At 44.0% G+C, this 22,545-nt stretch overlaps 2 protein-coding genes across 6 annotated transcripts in view; one reads left to right on the top strand and one right to left on the bottom strand.

The window, feature by feature from the left end:
- The window catches only part of ABHD12 (abhydrolase domain containing 12, lysophospholipase), a 142,361-nt gene extending 140,220 nt beyond the window's left edge, over positions 1–2,141 (bottom strand). The window contains exon 1 of one of the 2 annotated variants that reach the window (XM_075862919.1): positions 2,063–2,141. Coding sequence is in view for 1 of the 2 variants with exons in the window: in XM_075862918.1 (XP_075719033.1) it covers positions 1,728–1,777 (50 nt within the window). In the remaining variant the exon portion in view is untranslated. Of the gene's footprint in view, positions 1–1,727; positions 1,925–2,062 lie in introns of those variants that run through there. The other variant, XM_075862918.1, reaches the window with a different exon arrangement.
- Positions 1,657–22,545, top strand: GINS1 (GINS complex subunit 1). Of its 4 annotated transcripts, none has more exons than XM_075862922.1 (7): positions 1,657–1,854; positions 3,355–3,419; positions 6,435–6,533; positions 14,198–14,288; positions 18,523–18,639; positions 19,534–19,608; positions 21,830–22,545. In XM_075862922.1, exons 2-7 carry the CDS (start codon positions 3,385–3,387, stop codon positions 21,896–21,898), a joined length of 486 nt encoding a protein of 161 aa, XP_075719037.1. In that variant the 5' UTR covers positions 1,657–1,854; positions 3,355–3,384; the 3' UTR covers positions 21,899–22,545. The 4 variants fall into 4 exon arrangements, with proteins under 4 accessions (XP_075719037.1, XP_075719036.1, XP_075719038.1 ...); XM_075862921.1 differs by lacking the exon at positions 1,657–1,854 and adding an exon at positions 1,856–1,957; XM_075862923.1 differs by lacking the exon at positions 1,657–1,854 and adding an exon at positions 1,916–1,936.

The following is a 22,545-nucleotide window of genomic DNA, read 5'->3' as shown; positions in this document are numbered from 1 at the left end:
AGTGTATGTCGCTGCGTTAGGTTTCTCCTAGCTTGCTAGTCATGCCCTGCGTTATACTTTGTTGGATTCCCCGTGATTGACCTCTGCCTGTACGCCTGCCCTAACCACTTGCTTCTGACCGGTCACAAACTCCTGCCGCCAACCCTGATCTTTGGTTCTGCCAACCGGGAGTGCACATCTGCTGCCTGTCCTGACTTATGCTATACCAGACGTTGGCCATTGCCAAGGGGGACTACTCTGGGGGTAGCGACCTGGGGTTCCCCAGCAGAGAAGTCCAGATCCCTGTATAAGGGTTAATACCTGGGGTTCCCTTAGGCTACATTCACACGAGCGTATCAGATTCACACACGTGAATCTGGTCCGTTATGCATCAGTGCTTGCGAGATTCATGCGTTATTTACGCACTCGCAAAGCACATCTTTTTTTTTTATTATTATTTTTAATTGAATTGATGCGTAAATCACGCACAGCGCACGGATGTTCAGGAAGTCGGGCTCCTTGCATCATAGTTATCTGTGGTGCTAGGAGTCACTGCCTCCCCGTGAGACAACTGTCCCGTACTATACACGATTTCATTACGGGACAGTATTCCTGAGGGGAGATAGTGACTCACAGATAACTATGATGCTAGGAGCCCGACTTCCTGAACTGTGTGGCCCGGGAAACGTGGCCAACACACGGTCCGTATATCACAGACCGAACACCGCCATGTGAAATAGGCCTTACTCAGTGTACGGAGCCCAGCACAGAAGGTAGGACGGGGGATATGCCATAAATGTCCGAGATGGGAATACCCATTTAATTCCTTCCTGATGCTAGAGCCCTATTATTTCTGGAAGAGCCCCAGTTCCTCCGGTATTATACCCATTATTTTTTGCACCCAATAAGTGAATTGATGAATAAATTGACAACTGAGCGGTCTCCACAGGGGACGTGAACCTGAGCCGCGATGTCACGGTCCAATCAACACAGACAATGCCAGACTGACGAGATCCTTCCTGCCTTCTCACAGCAGCGCAGGAGGATCCCGGAGCCATGGTAGATGCACGAGGTATCTTTGCTTCCCTTTCACGATCCCGGCCTCTGTCCCGGCTCCCCTGCGGCTGCTTGTGCTTCCTTGAATCTGCGTTGATTGGACAGTGACAGAGCGGCTCAGGTTCACGCCCCCTTGTGGAGACCGCCAATTGGCAATTTATTCATTAATTCACATACTAGGAATCACAAATAACAGGGATGATAGTGGAGGAACAGGGGGCATTTACAGAAAAAAAAGTGCTCTTACATCAAGGGGTCACCAAGTATGCGGACAGTTTTACTTATTTGGGGATATGACCGTTCCTCATTATGGGGCTCTCCGCTATTGTCGCACCCAATAGTCATACATATAATGTAAAAAAAAAAAAGAAGAGCAGCAGTTACCAACTTCCTCCTGGGCATTAAATCATTTTATTTAGCCAAACTGATCCAATGTCATGATATGCCACAATTTGTTAAAATTAGGATTTTTTTTTCCTTTGTGATGTTAATAACAGTTAAAATGTGAGGCCATTTATTGTAACCTGACTGCATTTCTAGTAATAAGAGGCGCTTCAATGGCATCCTCACAGATCACAGCCACTTATCATAGCACCTACATGACGTCATTGCGGTTCTTTACCAGAAACGGCAGAGGTGTCATGGACGCCGCGCTCAGCTGCTGTAGATAACACTATTGTGTGTAGACTCACCTGCGACCCCGCGGCCACCAGCTACGCATGAGTTCCTCTAGGGCGATCATAAACCACAGATAAAAATTGTCCTTCCTCGGCTACCGTAGCCAGTACCCGTGGGCGAAAACCCCTCCTCATTGGCCAGGTGATTCATGGCGCCAATTTCACCATCGTCTCTGACCGTTTTTGGTCTACTTCAGACTCTTTAGGGAACTCCGAGCAGCCATGTTGGTTGAGGGCAAAGTATAGTAAGGGTCTTAAAATGAAAGACGTTTTGATAATGCGAAGTAGTAGTATTGACGGAATATAATATTCACTATGGTAAAACAGGGAGGTGTTATGTGGGTATTTACCTGTGTAAATTGAATGCTGCGAAGACGTCTGCCAAGATTAAAGATGTCAGAATGCGAGTCGTAAACTCCGCCTCCGGCTGTGCCGTGTAGCTCAGAGTGTCATCTCTGTGGCGGGTGTTATAACGTAGTTGCTGCTTTGTACTGAGGCGATAATGTTCTGTGAGAAAGCCATAGAGCTGATCCGGGAGTTGCAGCGTGCTTCTGATGGACAGTTGCCCGCGTTTAACGTGAGTGAGTCAGGGGGAAACTCCGGCCGTATGTGTACGCTGATAATAGATGGAGGGGGCAAGAGTCTTGTCTGGCTTTTTTTCTTTGCCTCTCCGGCTACAGTTTATGACATGCTGAGACTTGTAGTTCTCCTACGGCTGCAGTCTGTTGTGCTATCTGTCTCCGGTTACGGTTTCCTGGGTGAATGTTCAGTCCATTACGTTTATTTTATTTCTTGCAAAGTATTGTAAGAAGACTTCATCATTGCTGGGTATGGAAGTCTTTACCCAGAAAATGGTCATGTGAATGTGGCACTTATACACTTCTATCCCCGAAGAACAGATTTTCTTGCAGTTTTCCTAGCAAAATTGCAGACAATCCAAACCCGAACGGAAATGCAACTGTCCAGAAAAAGGGATCTGCCTTGTCTTCCTGAAACATTGCTACAGTTCATCCGTCCACGGTCCATGTCTTGTAATCACTTGAATGGGGGTGAGCTGCAGTACCAGACACAACCGTTAGACGGAGATGGAGCAGTTTCTAGTAAGAATAAATAAGCAGATCCATTTTTCTAAACCTGGACTAGCCATTTTAAAGGGTTTTCCTATCTTACAAAGTGGAGTCATGTCGCTGAGGTGGACCGCCACTTTGACCGGTAAGGGTTGACCAGCCGCAGTTCCCTGCGTGGCCAGGAGGGCTGTTGTGCAGGGGATGCAGTGTTAAATCTGTGCTGTAGCCCCTTCCTTCTCAGGATCATTGGGTTACCAGAGGTCAGACCACCCCACCCCATTTCTGCATCACAATCGGCGCCAAAAGTCTCAGCGTGAACAGGGCCTTATCCTATAACTTTATTATAACTTTATTTTCTATTCAGAGGGGTTTCCTGATTGCTTCGGTCTGCCCGGATTATTAAACTTGTATTGACATTTATGGCGTATCCTGCGGATAACCGTTAACCAAAGTAGATCTTCTATTTTCTGTATTGTTTTTGTGCACCCGCTGCTGCTGTACAGTTATCAAAACTAACCACTTCTTGATACCATATTAAAAAAATATATATAATAATAATTTTATCTATCTTTTAGGAGGATGGAATTAGACAGGTACTGGAAGAGATGAAAGCTTTGTACGAGCAGAACCAAGGAGACGTGTAAGGAACTTAAAAATATAGATATGATAACTACTGCATACACCGGTCTACTGGGACCTCCCCAACCAGAACATATTTCCTCACCAGTGTCCCAGCCAAAATTAACAATTTACCTCCTTTTCAATTGTCTCCTGAACCTAATATAACATTAAAATAAGTGCAATTTTGTTTCTAAACTCGAGATTGCTATAGCCAAAAAAGGCCTGTGCAGCTTGACAGTTTCTAAGTCAAGTACCCCCTATTTAAATAAATTCTAGATCAGCACACGACCAAAGCTGCTCTTATACCCTGTGCTGTACATTAAAAGCACAGAATGAAGGTAGTAAATCTACTCCCATGGCTCTAGGGGGTAATTGTATGAAGACTGGCACTTTGACCCCTAGACTTAGTATAACGCCCGCAGGGGCAAGATGTGGCTAATTTATTAATAGGTGCCTGCTTCTTCTGCTGTCCGTGCTCTAGAAAGGAAAACCTACGGCAGCTGCAAACTGGTGAAGATTTCCACTATAATTTTCTGTCAGTTTCTTTCTTAAATTATAGTAAATGTGTCGGCCCGCGGGAGGCCCTGCCTTCTTTCCGCTAAGCCCTTGCTAAAGTGGCTTGTGCAGCGTGAATGCATTAAAAGTCGAAAGTGCGACTTTTTTACACCAGAAAACTGGCGTTGAGAACATAGGACTAAAACTGGAGCGTGGGTCGATTTACCATCCGCATCTCACTTGTGCGTTTCAGCTATTAACCCGAGCCGAGCAGATGTCATGGCTGTATGGAATATAACTATTCACTCCTCAAATCATCTCTAAGTTAAAGAGAACATGTCACGTGCCCTAAAAACTGCAGCTGTCAGTTAAATTGCAGGGGCCTCACAGATTCTGCCGCTTTTTATTTATTTTTTCTTGCCCCCACCGTTTCTGAGATATCAGTGCCGTTAGTTTTGGTGCAAATAAAGTCTTTGACTGTCAAGTGGGCGGGTAACACCTGTCGCTTGATAAGGGGTAAACGCCAACTTGACAGTCAAAGTCCTCATTTGCATATCGACGCAAGAACGAACGGCCAGATTATCTCTGGAATGGTGGGCGCTAGAACAACAAAATAAGCATCGGAATCTGTGAGGTGCCTGCAATCTAACTGAGGTGTCAACTACAGTTTTTTGGGCAGGTGACAGGTCCTCTTTAACTGTTCCACCAGACAGTCAGTTTAATTTACAACACAAGGCTCCTGTATTCTGACAACTGCAAACTTATTGTTTAGAATTGTTACACTTGTAACCCCTCTTGCACACGATTGAGATCGGGCCGTGAAAAACGGTGCGAGTGTTGGCCTGACAGCGGTACGGGTGAGCAGGACTCTTGGTGTCATAGACCTTTTATGATGCTAGGAGTCCCTGCCTCCCCACGGAACTGCTGTTCCATACTGAACAAAATCCGTACGGAACAGTAGTTCCGTGGGGAAACAGACTCCTAGCATGTGATTTCCAACCATGAAGAAGAAAAGTGTAGCTTGCTGAACTACGCTGTTTCTGTAAGTCCCATAGAACTGCATGGTAGTTATGGAAATCGCACAGCTCGCACATGCTATGCTGCTTCCATTCACTACTATGGGAGTTGCGGAAACCGTGTAGCTCAGCGAGCTACACTGTTTTCTTCTTCATGGTCGGAAATCACACGTTTCAGTCGCAACACAGAGCGGTGAAACGGGGCATAGGGGGCCCCGTTCTAGAGATAGGTGGGACACACATCTATCTGACATTTGTCATATCTGTGGATATGTCATACATGTCACTGATGGGGGAACACCCCTTTAACACTAAATCTGCAGGTAAAACTGAATCTGCAGGAAGCTGAGGGAGTATCACAAGCGCTTTTTGAGTTTTGCTTGGGTTTATACTCTTAAGTGGTTACAATACCGAGCTTGGCTTACATCCCGGAATTAAGACTAAACATTTAAGGTAGTGGTTTTATGTAAGAATAAAACTTAATCTGTTAGTGACCGCCAATATGCCTTTTCACGGCGGCCACTAATGGGCTTTATTCTGATGCATACGTGTTTTAAACGGACAGGCCGTGTACTATAAAAGTGATCGGAGGATCGCAAAGTGAAGTCTCCTAGTGGGACTAGTAAAAAAAAAAAAATATTAAAAACCCACTTTTTCCCCTTACAAAATGCTTTGCTATTAAAAAAATAAAGTAAAAAAGTTACACACATTTGTTATCACCGCGTCTGTAATGACCCCGACTATAAAGCTATTACATTATTTAACCTGCACGGTGAACGCCTTAAAAAAATAAATTTGCTGTTTTCTGTGAATCCTGCCTTAAAAAAAAAAAAATTTAATAAAGTGATCAAAAAGTCGCATCTACTCCAAAATGGTACCAATAAAAACTACAAGTCGTCCCGCAAAAAAAAGCCCTGATACAACCGCATCGGCGGAACAATAAAGTTATGGCTCTTCAAATATGGAGACACAAAAGCAAATAATTTTGAAAAAAGTGTTTTTACTGTGTAGAAGTAGTAAAACATACAAAAATCTATACAAATTTGGTATCGTTGCAATTGTAACAAACCACTGAATAAAGTTGTTTTACTTATACCACACAGTAAAAACGGCGTAGATTTAGAACGCAAAAAAAGAGTGGCGAAATTTCTGGGTTTTTTTTTCTATTCCCCCCCCCCCCCCCCAAATTGTAAAAAAGTTAATCAATAAATATGTACCCCAAAATTGTGCTATTAAAAAAAAAAACAACTTGCCCCGCAAAAAACAAGACCTTATACAGCTATGTTGACACAAAAATAAAAAAGGTATAGCTCTTGGAATGCGACGATGGAAAAACTTAGAAAATACCTTGGTCATTAAGGTTTAAAATAAACTGGTCATTAAGGGGTTAAATGCTTCGCTATTACTGACATTACAAAAGTTGTGATCAGTGTTTAAAGGGCTTACAATAGGAATGTTGTTCAGACTTTGAAATGGATGGTTTTCATCCCCTGACCCCTTTTTTTTTTTTTCTTCTGATACAGGAATGAGGCAAAGACGGAAAGTCGCAGTGAATTGATTCCAACTATTAAATTCCGCCATTGCTGTCTTCTCCGAAATAGACGCTGCATTGTTGCATATCTGTAAGTTTTGTATCGGTTGCTTGGTGTAGAGAATGATTTGACTAGTTATACATAACTAAGGACACTGCAGCTTTCGGCCCTCAATTGTCTCATTTGTGTTTATAGGTTATGTACACGTTTTTCGTTTTTTGGTTTTTTTTCTTTCATTTTGAACATCTTTTTTTAAAATTGGTGGTTTTATTAAAAATGTTTACTATAAGATACAACTTCTATGTATCCTGTATACATAGGAGCTATATTTTGCGGTCAAAGCCAAATCTGTCAGGTCAGCGGGACTGACTGTTTTGGGAAGTGCATGTCTGACTCGCAGGATCCAGCTATTATCAATCGCGTCTAAGGTCACGAACTTAGATGTCATCGATAACTGGATCTGACATGCAGGACTAGCACTTATCGAAGCTGCCAGTCCTGCTGACCTGACGGATTCTGCTTTTGACCGCACGATACAGCTTCTATGTATACAGGAAAGTTGCATCTGAAAAAGTAAGTTTCTTTTGTTCTATTTACAAAAAAAGTTCCGGGGATAAACAGGACTTCATGACAAATGAGTATTTACCTCCCCCTTTCCCTATCTATACTGCAAACACTTTTATTTTTTTCTCGGGCTGCAGATTCTTTCCCAAAATGTACCTTAGGTGGGGACACGGTCTTCTATGTCCTGCATCCCACAGCCAGTTTCCTCTTGCGGGCCGCTATTTTGTCAGGAGGTGGTGGTACTCCATCTCCTGGCCAGCGAGTGGTGCGTGGCTGTTAAACAAATAGGATCTGGCTTTGTCACTCATCCTTAATTCCTAAACCCTTCTCCGACATTGAGCCAGTAAATTACAGTAGGGGAGCATATACCTAGAACTCTCTAGGTTACCTTATGCAGTTATACAGATGATGAGCAATCTCCCAAGTTGGCCTCTACGGTGGTCAGTTTCATTACTGCGGTCAGAGGCACCTTACATCCACATCACCTGTGGAGGCAGTCACCTTCCTTCGCCCCAGTTGATCACTCAAAGCTTTCCCCTCCCACTTGGCATTTGAAGAGCTGGTTTTAAAGGCGTGGAAACATCCTGATAAGAGATTCTCCAAGACCTTTCGTCTGGATCTTATGTATCATTTTCCATAGGACATTTCCTCAAAATGAGTGAATCATCCGGTCTCTCGTCTGGCCAAGGCCACTACTTTTCTTTTTGGACCTCCGCATTGACTCTTTCTCCAGGTCTTCCTTGTGGCTAATCCTTTGCTTGGTTTAGAAGAATCTCTACTGATTTGGCTTATCAACTCTGTCATGGTCTCCATTCAGGGGTGCCCACTGAAGATCTGTTGGATCTCTTCCACCACCCGTTTGACGCTACTAGATATGTGCGAAGCCTCACTGGATGCGGGTCGTCTTGTGGCTCGCACCTCTTTCATGGTCGCTGGATGGTATGGCTCAAGTGCTGGTCTACCGACACTGCTTCTAAAACCCTTGATGGCTCTTTTCTTCGTGTGCTCCATTCTCTTTGGAGCCAACATGGGGGAAATCCTCTTGAAAGTGACAGGTGGGAAAAACACTCACCTACCTCAAACTAAGGCTGATATGCCTAACCCCAAGAAACCGGTACATAGTTTTCGTCCCTTTCGTAGACTTCTCTGTCCGTGGGCATCCGGATAGCAGTCCCACCAGGACTCTAAGAACAAACCCTCCTTCAAGCCCCGTTCCTTTTGGCACTACAGCCCTCTGACTTCTAAATCTGCATTAAGTAAAATCAGTTTTGCCTGAAGGTGCACCCTCACTCGGGTCTCGAGTGAAGGACAGAGTTCTTCTCTTTAAGGACGTTTGGCTCTCACATCTAGGACGCCTACCTGTGGGAAGTAGTCGCATCCGTTTACATGATCGAATTTGTACACCACCTGCTCGACCGGCTTTTCCAGTCCACACCCCCTCAAGCACATACCAGGGCAGCCGGTGTGTTTTTTTTTTTTTTTTTTTTTTTGTTTGTTTTTTTTGTTCCAAGCAATACACTACCTTAAATCAAGGAGTCGTTGTTCCTGATCCTACAGGCAAAGAATTTCGAAGGTATTCTTCAGACATTTTTGTTGTCCGCAAAAGACTGTTCAGTTCGTCCCATTCTGGATCTAAAACAGCTAATCTCCTGTGGCAAGATCCATTCTTTCTCCAGTCTGTTATCTCCTTCATGGAACACGGGGACATCCCTCTCCCCACTAGCCATCAGGGACACATACCTTTGTCTAAGTTTGGCCGTCCCGACAGAGCTTCTTGTGATTACCAGTTTGGTCCCGCAGGTTTTTACAAAGGTTCTTTCTGCAATCATGGATTTCAGTTGTCCCGTATCTGGACAATCTCATCAGTCCCTGTCCCAGGAGGACAACCAGTCTACAAATGACTCTCTATACCCTGATTGAATGGTTGACAATCCATCAAAAAAAATCAGTCTTGCCTGACTCCGTCAGAGACTAACTTTCTTGGGAATGGTGTTTGACACAGACTTGACTCGGGTGTCCCTTCCTCCGGAGAAACTGCCACCTTGCAGCAGGAAGTCTGCTCTTCGGTAAGGCACTCCCACCTCTGATTTTGTATGAAGGTTCTGGGCACCATGGTGACTTCCATTGAGGCCATGTCTTTTGCTTAGTCTCACACTTGTCCGCTCCAGAGGGCGGTTCTCTCTCGGTGGGACCAATCTCTGGAATCCCTAGACCGCCGAATCCTTCCCTTGAACGTCCGCTGGTCTTTTCTCTGGAGGCTCTCCTCCCCGGCAAACCCTTGGATGCGCTATTCTTTTGCTGCACTGGCAGGTCCTCTCCATGGAAACCAGCATTGAGGTTTCTCACGCATCTGTTCCTGCCAGGAAGCCATTTTCTCCATCAACGGTTTGGAACTGAAGGCTGTTTTCCTCTTTAACTAGACGTCTGTCTATCTGGACTCGGACTGCCAGGCCAGAAGTTTTAGGACCGTTGACTACCTCGATAACCAAGGTGGGTTACAAAGCTTCTAAGATTCTGGAATGGGCAGAGCTTCACGTTCCTGCTCTGAGCAGCCCATGTTCCCAGGGTTAATTGCGGTGCGGATTCTCACTGGCGAACGGGGCGACCAAGGGGAGTGGGCCCTTCATGACAAGGTGTTCAAATACATCTGTTCCAGGTGAGGCACGCCAAATGTGAACTTGCTGGCATATTGACTCAATTGCCAGGTCTTCCTCTTCGTCTCCAGGTCTTGGGAACCCAAGGCATATGCTTTGGATGCTCCATGTAATCGCTTCAGCCCGATTTACATGGGTTTTCCCCACTGCCTCTTATTCCCAAGCTTCTTAGGAAGATCAAGGCCGAGTGGATTCTGACCATCCTCATTGCTCCTGACTGGATAGGCCGTTGTTGGTACGTTGATGTGGTGGCTCTACTACGCCTTTGGCCTTCATTTATCACCGTAGTTGGAAGGCATATCTGCCGTGGTGTGAGGATCGGCATCTTCCTTCCTTGACTTTCTCCTTGCACAGGCTCCTGGCAATCCTTCAGGAGGGATTGGATCATGGACTTGCCCTTAACGCTCCAGTTTCTGCGCAGTCTGTCTTTTTCAACAGAGCTCTGGCATCCCGAATCAGTCTTCGGATCTGACTTTTGGTTTCTCTACAATGCAGTCCGCAACTTTTCAACCTCTGAGTTTTGTTGCGCCTGCTTACCTGGAAGGCGGTGTACCTTGTGGCAGGGACCTCCATCCGAAAAAGTTTCTGAGCTGCTGGCCCTATCTTGTCCCTCAATATCTGACTCCAAGTTTAAGCGGTGCTCCGCACAGTGGCCTCTTTCTTGGCCAAGGTGGTCCCTACCTTAACCCCTTAGTGACCACCAATACGCCTTTTCACGTGATTCACTAATGGGCTTTAGGCTAGGCTGACTTCTTTTCACGTCAGCCTAGTCTAAGTACTGCAAGGGTCTCCCGTGCAGGCAGGAGCCGGGGCTCTGCTGTCTGATGACAGCTGAGCTCCTGCTCCAACGCCCGCGATCGAAGTTTACTTCGATCGCGGCTGTTTAACCCGTTAAATGCCGCCGTCAATAGCGACCGCGGCATTTAACTTTGTTTACAGAGGGAGTGCGCTCCCTCTGTCACCCATCGGCGGCCCGCAAATGAAATCGCGGGTCTCCGATGGGGTGTCATGGCAGCCGGGGGCTTGATAAAAGCCCCCAGGTCTGCCCTGGACATATGCCTGTTAGGATGCGCCGGAGGCACGTCCTAACAGATTGCCTGTCAGATTTACACTGACAGGCAATAATGCTCTGGTATACGAAGTATACCAGAGCATTATAGCAGCGATCGGAATATCGCACAGTAAAGTCCCCTAGTGGGACTAATAAAATCAGTCATCAAAGTGAAATAAAGATTATTAATAAAAAGTACAGTAAAAAAAAAAATCCATTTTTTTCCATAAGTGGTTTTATTTAGTAAAAGTGTAAAAAAAAAAGTACACGTGGTATCGCCGCGACCGTAATGACTCCATTAATAAAGTTAATAGGTAATTTAAACCGCAAAGTGAACACCGTAAAAAAAAAAACGCAAAAAACCATGGCGAAATTGAAATTTTTTTCCATTGCCCCCCAAAAAAGTCAGAATAAAAATGAATTAAGTCCCATGCACCCCAAAACAGTACCATTCAAAACTACGTCTTGTTCCGCAGAAAACAAGCCCAAAAAATCACTACATTGATGGAAAAATAAAAAAATTACGGCTCTTGGAAAGCGATGATGCAAAAACAAATAATTTTAGTCCAAAAGTGTTTTTATTGTGCAAAAGTCGTAAAACATAAAAACACCTCTACATATGTGGTATCGCCGTAATCGTACCGACCCATAGAATAAAGGTAACATGTTATTTACGTCGCATAGTGAACGGCGTCAATTTAAAAACGCATAGAACAATAGCGGAATTTCAGTTTTTTTTATAATCCCCCCCCCCCCCCCAAAAGGTTAATAAAAGTTAATATAAAAATTATATGTACCCAAAAATGGTGCCATTAAAAAGCACAACTAATCCCGCAAAAAACAAGTCCTCATACAGCTATGTAGACGAAAAAATAAAAAAGCTATAGCTCTTTGAATGCGACTATAGAAAAACGAATAAAATAGCTTGGTCATTAGTGCCTAAAATTGGCTGGTCACTAAGGGGTTAATGAGGATTTTTTGTTGTCATTCTGCCCATCTTCGGTGCATCCTAACTAATGCACTTCCTCCTTTTGGCCACTCCAATCCCATGTTTTGTGGGCTCAGAGGGTGGCATTTAAAGAGGCTCTGTCACCAGATTTTGCAGCCCCTATCTGCTATTGCAGCAGATCGGCGCTGCAATGTAGATTACAGTAACGTTTTTATTTTTAAAAAACGAGCATTTTTGGCCAAGTTATGACCATTTTTGTAGTTATGCAAATGAGGCTTGCAAAAGTCCAACTGGGCGTGTATTATGTGCGTACATCGGGGCGTGTTTACTACTTTTACTAGCTGGGCGTTCTGACGAGAAGTATCATCCACTTCTCTTCACAACGCCCAGCTTCTGGCAGTGCAGACACAGCCGTGTTCTCGAGAGATCACGCTGTGACGTCACTCACAGGTCCTGCATCGTGTCGGACACATCGGCACCAGAGGTTTCAGTTGATTCTGCAGCAGCATCGGCGTTAGCAGGTAAGTCGATGTAGCTACTTACCTGCAAACGCCGATGCTGCTGCAGAATCATCTGTAGCCTCTGGTGCCGGTGTGTCCTCGCTCGTCTGACACGATGCAGGACCTGTGAGTGACGACACAGCGTGATCTCTCGAGAACACGCTGTGTCTGCACTGCCAGAAGCTGGGCGTTGTGAAGAGAAGTGGATGATACTTCTCATCAGAACGCCCAGCTAGTAAAAGTAGTAAACACGCCCCGATGTACGCACATAATACTTGTACTTTTACTTTTAAACACACCCACTTGGACTTTTGCAAGCCTCATTTGCATAACTACAAAAATGGTCATAACTTGGCCAAAAATGCTCGTTTTTTAAAAATAAAAACGTTACTGTAATCTACATTGCAGCGCCTATCTGCTGCAATAGCAGATAGGGGTTGCAAAATCTGGTGACAGAGCCTCTTTAAGGCCACAATCGCTTGATGACTGAGATTGGCTATTTGCGAGGTGTAGTAGGTTAAAAAGAAGGAACTCCTGTTCCGTATTACAGCAATTGGTACATCCTGGGCTGTGTGCCATCGGGCTTCAGCCCTTTTAAGCTCTGCAAGGGGGGCTACCTGGTCATCTTTGCACATGTTTACCTAACTTTACAAGGTGCAAAGGTGTTGTGGGCATCTCTATAGTAGCTTACATACTTTGTTTTCGGTTCCCACCCAGGTGTACTGCTATAGACCATCCTGTTTGTGTCCCCCTCCCCAATGAGACGAGCAAGAAAATAGGATTATTTTTGAGTACTCCATGTAAAATCCTTTTTTGTCCAGCTTCTTCTGCTGCTTTACTGACTGACTAGCTCAGTGCCTGTTGGGGGGCGGGGGATATATACTGTAGTAGGGTCCAACACTTTTATTATTTGTGCCACGCCTCCTAGTGGCAAAAGTATATCCACATAGTCTGTTTCCCCAATGGCATGGACGAGAAAAGGATTTTGTGTTGTGGCAAAAAATAATTGTGAGCCAGGTAGAAGTAGCTTATAGTCTCCCTGTAATCCTCGAACTACAACCCCGCCAACTCTGTAATGCAAATCTAGAAGGTGGTCCAGGAGCATAATTCTTGGCCAAGAAGAAGAGGGGTACATCAGCCATCCTGCTGTTGGTAGGTCTCTTGGTAGGGAAGGTCTCTTTGTGGATCGGAGTAGAACATCCTGCAGAACACACATCCCTGTCTGCAAAGAGTTTGCATATTTGAGTGAAGTGTATACGGGTATGTATATATACTCCCGAGTGGTAGACATCTCAGCGCAATGTTTTGATTTCGTAGTTTACATTAGTCAGTTCACCTGAGAACCTTGTGTTTGATGTTGAACTATATCAGATATTCCTTTATTACAGAAATAAGTAAAGTATGTTTTAATTAAATTTTGCTGTTGGGTTGAAACTTCCTTTTAACTGGGTATTTCTGAAAAAAATGCCTAATATGACTTGTCATTGGTCACCTTGCCGTGGGATCTTCCCGGCTTATGGACATTCATAGCCTAGAGACTACTAGCAATGTCTAAATGGCTCTGGGTAAAAAGCAACAAATATAATATTATGTGGCATATCAAGTGATGCAATGAAACTGTTCATTACACGTTACTGTAAATAAAAATTTAAAGACTTCAGTGACTTTGCTATTTTATTTTTTTTAAAATACTTTTTAATATCTTTTTGTAGCTTTAAAATGACCTAGCAAGTAAAGCAATGAAAACTTTCATTAGGTGTAGAATCTGCCCTTTATACCCATGCCAGAGCGGTGAGGGCAGCAGTATTTTTTAAATGAAGCTCCTGGCTGAACCGCGTTAACAGAGCCCTAGTAACACTTTAAGAACCAGATCTTTTTTACCCAAAACTGGAGCTGATCCCATCAGAGGAAAGCATTCTATTGTATGAGCTTGTTTTATAGTAATATATAATGGTATGGATTTACTGTGGATGGGCTATTGGCGATATTTCCCATATGCAAAATAATCTATGCATCCAACTTGTGACTATTTCCAGGTATGACCGTATACTACGGATCCGGGCTCTTCGATGGGAGTATGGCAGTGTGCTGCCCAATGCTTTGAGGTTCCATATGTCTTCAGAAGAGGTGCGCTTCTTGGTTTTAATTCTCAGTTCATGAAGATCTTTTACTAAGTCTGCCATCAACACATTCATTTTTAAGCTGGCTGAACAGCTACTTCTACCAATTACACCATAAACCTGCACGCTCAACCGAGCATAATGTTTATTTAACCTCTTAACGCCGAAGGTCGGATATATCCATCCTCAGCAGCTGCTAGTTCGCGCAGGAGGACGGATATATCCGTCCTGTGATCGGGTGGGTACTGTCACTGTACCCACGCGATCAGCGGCAGGAGCACAGCTGTTATACACAGCCTGGCTCCTGCTGCAACTGCCGGAGTCTAAGCGCTCTCCGATTCCGGCAGTTTAACCCATTAAATGCCGCTGTCAATAGTGACAGCGCTATCTAATGTCTTTGACACGATTAAGAGCACGGCTTGTGCTTGAAACGCGTAGGCTCGGGCATTCGCCCGCACCATTAACCATCCTAGGACTGCGTCTCCTTTTCTATTTTTATACATTTTCTACCATTAATAAAAGTGGGATCCACTTATCCTTTTTACCCCGACATAGAGCTGGATCATCTTTCCTTTTTTTCCTTCACATTATATAATAGTAGAGTTGTGACTGGAGCTCTAGATTTATTTGGAGTATAAGACAAGATGTTTGCATCTGCATCTACTGATCTTGCAGTAGAGTTGTGAGTGTAGCTGTGGATGTCTCTGGAGTATAGTACATGATGTTACAGTAGAGTTGTGAGTGCAGCTCTGGATGTGACTGGAGTAAAGTACATGATATAATAGTAGAGTTGTGAGTGCAGCCTGGGATTCCAGCTCTGCTCCTGTCATCACTGTCAATATATGGACAGAGATGTCAGGGGCAACCCCAGAGCTGGAGTCCCGGGCAGAGCGCTAGTAGGCTCTTCCTGGGACTCCAGCTGTGCTCTTGACATCACTGGGACTCATGCTCTGGGGACTCCCCTGACATCATTGTCGATGTATGGACAGCGATGTCAGAGGCTTCCCCAGAGCAGAGCCTATACTAGCGCTCTGCCCGATACTCCGCTCTGGGGAAGACCCTGACACACTGTCCATATATGGACAGCGATGTCAGGGAATTCCACAGAGTCCCGGAGCAGAGCCTGTACTAGCGCTCTGCCCGGGACATCAGCTCTGGGGAAGCCCCAGACATCGCTGTTCATATGTGGACAGCGATGTCAGTGAATTCCAGAGTCTCGGAGCAGAGCCGATGCTAGTGGCCCGCGGGCCGCAGATGACAGTCCCAGGGGCCGCGTGCTTGAGACCCCTGCTCTAGAGACTGTAAGGGTGGGGGAGAGCAGGCAGAGAAGAGGACAGGATTGTGATGACTTGTGCTTTATGGAGGGGGAGAGGGGAGAACCATGTGGTGTTAGTATGAGATGTCACACAAACAGGAGATAAACAGTTTGGCTACAGACAGCACATTAACAAGTGACTAACAATCTTGCAGCTAACCAATCTGCACAAATGTGTATAGATTGGAAAACCTCTAACTTCCATCGTCTTGGTATTGCAGCTTGTAGATGTAACTTTAAAGAGGCTCTGTCACCACATAAGTGCCCTATCTCCTACATAAGGAGATCGGTGCTATAATGTAGGTGACCGTAATCCTTTTTATTTAAAAAAAAAAACGATCTATTTTTACCGCTTAATTTGCGATTTTAGATTTATGCTAATGAGTGTCTTAATGCCCTAGTGGGCGTGTTTTTACTTCAGACCAAGTGGGCGTTGTACAGAGGAGTGTATGACGCTGACCAATCAGCGTCATGCACTCCTCTCCATTCATTTAGTCAGCGCATAGGGATCCTTTTAGATCACTATGTGATGTTTTATACTAACACATTAACGATACTGAAGTATTTAGACAGTGAATAGACATTCCATGGGATGTCTATTCACAATCTGTGCACTTCGTTACTCTGTCTGTGGTAGTTACAGCAGAGCACAGCGTAATCTCGCGAGATGTGTTAGTATAAGACAGCACATAAGGATCTAGCAGGATCCCTATGCGCTGCCTAAATGAATGGAGAGGAGTGTATGACGCTGATTGGTCAGCATCATACACTCCTCTACAATGCCCACTTGGTCTGAAGTAAAAACACGCCCACTTGGGCATTAAGACACTCATTAGCATAAATCTAAAATTGCTAATAAAGTGGTAAAAATAGATCGTTTTTTTTTTTTTTTAAATAAAAAGCATTGCTGTCACCTACATTATAGCACCGATCTCCTTATGTAAGGCACTTATAATGTGGTGACAGAGCCTCTTAAAGAGGCTCTGTCACCAGATTTTGCAACCCCTATCTGCTATTGCAGCAGATAGGCGCTGCAATGTAGATTACAGTAACGTTTTTATTTTTAAAAAACGAGCATTTTTGGCCAAGTTATGACCATTTTTGTAATTATGCAAATGAGGCTTGCAAAAGTACAAGTGGGTGTGTTTAAAAGTAAAAGTCCAAGTGGGCGTGTATTATGTGCGTACATCGGGGCGTTTTTAATACTTTCACTAGCTGGGCGCTCTGAAGAGAAGTAACATCCTCTTCTCTTCAGAACGCCCAGCTTGTGACAGTGCAGATCTGTGACGTCACTCACAGGTCCTGCATCGTGACGGCCACATCGGCACCAGAGGCTACAGTTGATTCTGCAGCAGCATCAGCGTTTGCAGGTAAGTCGACCTCTTTAAGATCTCCTTATCAAACTGTTTATTCATTAATAAACTAGCATTGCCCTATAAGTAACACAAATTCCGTGATATCAAAGTAAAATGTGTTTGGCCATTACAGGATAGGTGATTTATGATTCGACGCGATCCCCTTTGATTTTTCACGTACTCTGCATAATGTTTGCCTTATTTCTTTTTGCAGTACAGTATTTATTTATTTTTTTTTTAAAGAGGCTCTGTCACCAGATTATCAAACCCCTATCTCCTATTGCATGTGATCGGCGCTGCAATGTAGATAACAGTAATGTGTTTGTTTTTTTTAAAACGATAATTTTTGGCCAAGTTATGAGCAATTATATATTTATGCAAATAAGCCTTTCTAATGGACAACTGGGTGTGTGAATAGAAGTGTCAGCATCATATGTCAGCGTCATACACTTCTATTCACAACGCCCAGTTAGTAAAACAAGTAAACCCGCCCAGATGTTACAAACACAATACACGCCCAGTTGTCCATTAGAAAGGCTCAATTGCATAAATATAAAATGGCTCATAACTTGTCCAAAAATGAAAGTTTTTCAAAAAAACAAAAACCCGTTACGGTTATCTACATTGCAGCGCCGATCACATGCAATAGGAGATAGGGGTTTGATAATCTGGTTACAGAGCCTCTTTAAAGTGGACCAGTTGGTAAATCCTGTTTAGAGAAGAGTGAATTTCTATACGAATAAATTGTCGAATAAAAGAATTCTGAAAGAAAGCTTGATACCATCAGTAATTGCAAAGTTTTCCCATATTCATAAGGTTTGGCTGAGATTGACTGGGACTTTTTAGAATCTGCAGCAGGGCAGGGGAAGCCATGACATAATAAACTAGCACATACTCACCCGCTGTCGTTGTCCACCTCCTCGAGCTCTAGTGCTGAGGTCCCATTCTCTGCCGCTGCAGTCCCAATAGCTCCTGCTCTTCAGCCAATCACTGGTCTCCGTGTTGATGCTGCCACGAACAACACGTGACTCCTACATGAGCTTTCGGGACCAGAGCCGCGGAGAACACTGGACCTCTGTGCTGGGGCACTTCAGGGGTGAGTATCTGCTAGTTAGATCATGTCATCCCCTGCCGTGCTGTAGATTTTAAAAAGTCCCAGATATCCTCCCTTTAAACTGTCTCACAAGAGTTGCTTGACACTGCCGCCTCCGGGATATGCTCTTCGAGATGCCACCGCTGTGCAGTGGAAAAACGTACTCCAGCCTGACTTCAAACACCTACTGGGCTTGATTCATGCTGCAGGTAGAGCTCAGATGTTGTTTCTATGATCCTCAGATTAATGGCTGCAAGTTGCATCAATCATTGTAAATATGAAATTATTTTTTGCAGTATGTCATGATAACTTAAAACTTCCTAATGGAATATTTTTTTCACAATTCATCCTGAACCATATTAATAAGGGCAAAACCACAAATTGCAAAAGAAAAAGGCACTAAATCTATATTACAGTGGTGTGAATGCAGAATAACTCTGGCTATCCAGGTTTCAATTATTTCATTTTCTCACTACAGACAGATTGGTTTAATCAATACAAAAAATCCTTGGCTACATACATGAGGTCTCTGGGAGGTGAAGAAGGACTAGACATAACACAGGACATGAAGCCCCCCAAAAGCCTGTACATCGAGGTAAAAGCAAATGCATGTTGGGAATCCTATGCTTATTCTATTATAACACACTACTTTGCCAAAGACTACCTGTTGTAAATGTCTTAAAGGTAAAGTGCGCCTTTTGTGAATATGTTCCATCATCTGACATGTCTTGGCTTGGAGCCATTAGAACTAAGGGGCCTGCAGAGCTTTGCTTTCATGGCTCGTAATCCAGAGAACTCCTAATATGCAAATATAATTTAATAGTTAATCTAGCCTTATATTCTCAGTGACTCCTCTTGGCATTGAATGGCTAGACAAATGTTTGTTGTTCGACCCACTTTGCGCACCCTCTCCGTTCACGTAGACTGTGCTGCTACGACTACCTCTATATTGTAAGTGTACCCCTTCTCCTAGCAGGTGTAGATCTGCGCAGTAATGTACACCAGTTTCTGGCGTAAGTTATGATAAACCTGTCATCCCAAAGGAGGACCTGCCCCGTTTGGTTAAACCCTGCACCTTTTATCGCCACTTTTGGAAAGTGGCAAGAAATGTCTCATATTTTAGCGTAACCATAGTGTGCGCCAGAATTTGACTGGAGATGTTCAGTCTGTGGGGCAGCTTCCCCTACTCCGGCAGCATGGCGTGATCGTGCAGGTAGGGTGGGGTGAGTGATCCAACAGCTTTTATGATGAGGGCACTTGCTTCTACTTAATGCTGTGAAAAATAGAACTTTACTGGTCACCCCTCTGCTATTTAATCAGATTTTGGTTGTCCTTTTGCAGTTCTTAATAAACTAATACATTCGAAAAAAGCAACATTTATTAACCAATCTTATTCCGAACGTGGAAACGCCCTTTAATGACTATGGATGACTTAGGGGCCCTTCTCTATTAGCAGAGATGTCATAAACACTGCATATTCTTGTTTCAGGTGCGTTGTTTGAGAGATTACGGTGAATTTGAGATTGATGATGGCACAACCATCCTTCTGAAGAAAAATAGCCAAGTAAGTAGTCTCAAGTTTCTTTTAAACTGACTGAGGCCCCATGCACACGACAGTAAAAACTCCCGTAATTACGGGTCCATAGACTTCTATTGGCCACGGGTGCCTCCCCGTATGCTTACGGGAAAGTGCCCGTGCCGTTGAAAAATATAGAAGATGTCCTATTTCAGGCCGTAATTACGGCACGGGCAGCCCATAGAAGTGTATTGGGCTCCCGTAATTACGGGAGCGTTGCTAGGCGACGTCAGTAAATGGTCACTCCAGGGTGCTGAAACAGTTAAACGATGGGCAGTAACTGTTTCAGCACCCTGGACAGTGGCTACCAATCAGAATATAGATAAAGCTGTAAAAAAAAAAACGTTCATACTTACCCAGAACTCTCTGCTTCTTCCTCCAGTCCGGCCTCCTGGGATGACGTTACAGCCCATGTGACCGCTGCAGCCAATCACTGGCTGCAGCGGTCACATGGACTGCCGCGTCATCCAGGGAGGTCGGACTGGATGTCAAGAGGGACGCGTCACCAAGACAACGGCCGGGTAAGTATGAATTTATTTAACTTTTATTACGGAAAGGGCTGCCCCTTCTCTCTATCCTGCACTGATAGAGAGAAGGGCTGCCGATTTAGTGCAGTGCAATTTTGCAGCCAAAAACTTGCCCGTAAATAAGGGTGGAATATGTGTCACCAAGGACCCGTATTTACGGGTGGACAAAAATACGGTCGTGTTCATGAGGCCTGAAGCTGTACTATTGTTAATCGGTGATACTAAAAATACTTACTATAGAAGGGAAATTCTTGAGCGTGTCCTCAAACACTTTATTTTGGCAAAAAACGCTATAGTCGGATGTTAGCTGGAAGTCCAAGAATGTATTAAACATATAAAAAATATATTTTTGCTGTTGTCTTATAATTCAAAAAGTGTTTGCTTTTGGTGTAGTTTTTATCTCCTTTAAAGGGAATGTGTTGCTAGCAAAACATTTTTTTTTTTTCTTTAATTAAACATTTAGTGTGTAGGTGATTAAACATTGTTCAAATTTTTTTTATTTTTTTCACGAGTCAGGAAATATTATAAATTAGATTCTAATTTATAATATTTCCCATTGCTGGTCACTAGATGGAGCTATTCCCAAAATTGCAGCATTGCATGTGGTAAAGCAACCACATTGCTTTTTGCTGCAAAATTGGGGAAAAAAGCACTCGCTCTAGTGAGCTCTGAGAATCCCCCCTCCTTTATCCTGGCTAGTGCCGGGATAAACGAGGGGATTGAACGGTCTAACCTCCTACACTGTGTGTCGCCATTTTTTGAGCTAACACACTGTGTGTGCTTACTACTGTATGTAAACCTACTACACTAACACGAACATACATAGAAATCTCTTATCTGCTCCTGCCGCCGCGGCTCACTCCGGCCCGTCTGCTGCCGCTGGTCCAAGTGCACAAGTCCGGAAGCCGCGACCGGAAGTAGTAATCTTACTGTCCGGCCGCGACTTCCGGTCCACAGGAAAATGGCGCCGGACGGCGCGCATTTCAAATTGGACTGTGTGGGAGCGGCGCATGCGCAGTTCCCACACAGACGGCGTAGACAGAAGTGGATGGGACGGGCCCCGTTCGCAGTCCCTATGGGACACTGGCTGCCGTATTCCATGTCTGTATGTGTCGTTAATCGACACATACAGAAATGGGAAAAAAAATGGCAGCCCCCATAGGGAAGAAAAAGTGAAAAAATAGAAAAAAGTAACACACAAACACACAAATAAAAACGTTTTTAATAAAACACTAACATTAAACTGACATGAAAATTTTTTTTGTGGTGACACTGTTCCTTTAAGAACTTGCTACTAATAAGCTGGTCCTACACAAGATCTTTACTGCATTAGAGACAGAGAGGTGTTAGTTCTGTTTGATAATCTTGTTTCCCCCTGACTGCGGACAGGTTGAGATGTACCTATACACTGTTTATCTAATGTGGATTGTGCAATGTTACAGGCTTTAGCAGTTTTAAATAAAGAACTTCTTCAGGGCGGCTTCACACATAAAGTGAACCGGTCATTGACATTATACTGCCCTCACTGTCAGACACGCTGATTTCAGTAGTCTGCCGGTCACGTAACTGATTTTATGCATTCATGGGTGGATTGCCAGTAACCCTACTATTTCTTAATATCTATATGTTCAGCAAATATAAAGGCTTGTTATACTTAAAACGATTTTTTTTTTATTTTACAGCATTTCTTACCGAGATGGAAATGTGAACAGCTGATTCGGCAAGGTGTTCTAGAGCATGTATTGTCATGAGCTGCCCTATATTGGATTTGTGGACCTAATGGATTTATATTTTATGTGTACAGTAACCTGTAAATATAGCTTTATATTTTGATGAAATCAATGTATGTAACTTTTGGTCACTTTGTTTTAATATTTGAGACAAAGGGGGTTTTCCCATGAATGACCATTGACATATCCACAGGATGTCAAATGTAAGATAGGTGTGGGTCCCAGAGGTGGGACCTGAATCTCTCTAGAACAGGCCCCCTAAACCCTGTTCTAGCTTTTTGTGCTCTTTCTGGCCACTTGATTACATGGTCGGGCGTTACAGAAACTGTGTAACTCGCTGAGCTATGCTGTTTCTGTTCCCATAGAACTGAATAGTAGTTATGGAAACAGCGTAGCTCGTGTGCTACGTTGCTGCCGTAACTGCTATTCACTACTATGGGAGTTGCGCTGTTTCTGTAACTACTGACCATGTAATCAGTAAGTGGCCAGAGTGAGCATGAAAAGATGGAATAGGGTTATGGGGGCCCTGTTCTAGAGATAGGGGTCCCCCCTCTGGGACTTGCACCTATGTCAATTGTCTTGCTGCTGATCTCATAAGGTTTCAAGCCAGACCATCAAAATATTAAATGCCAGATTTATTAAACTATTCCTGATTTTAAGATTTAAAA

The sequence above is a fragment of the Rhinoderma darwinii genome, chromosome 4 (assembly GCF_050947455.1).
Source record: "Rhinoderma darwinii isolate aRhiDar2 chromosome 4, aRhiDar2.hap1, whole genome shotgun sequence".
Lineage (NCBI taxonomy): Eukaryota > Metazoa > Chordata > Amphibia > Anura > Rhinodermatidae > Rhinoderma > Rhinoderma darwinii.
Note: the sequence above shows the minus strand (reverse complement) of the source record. Positions and strands in the feature narration are given on the sequence as shown.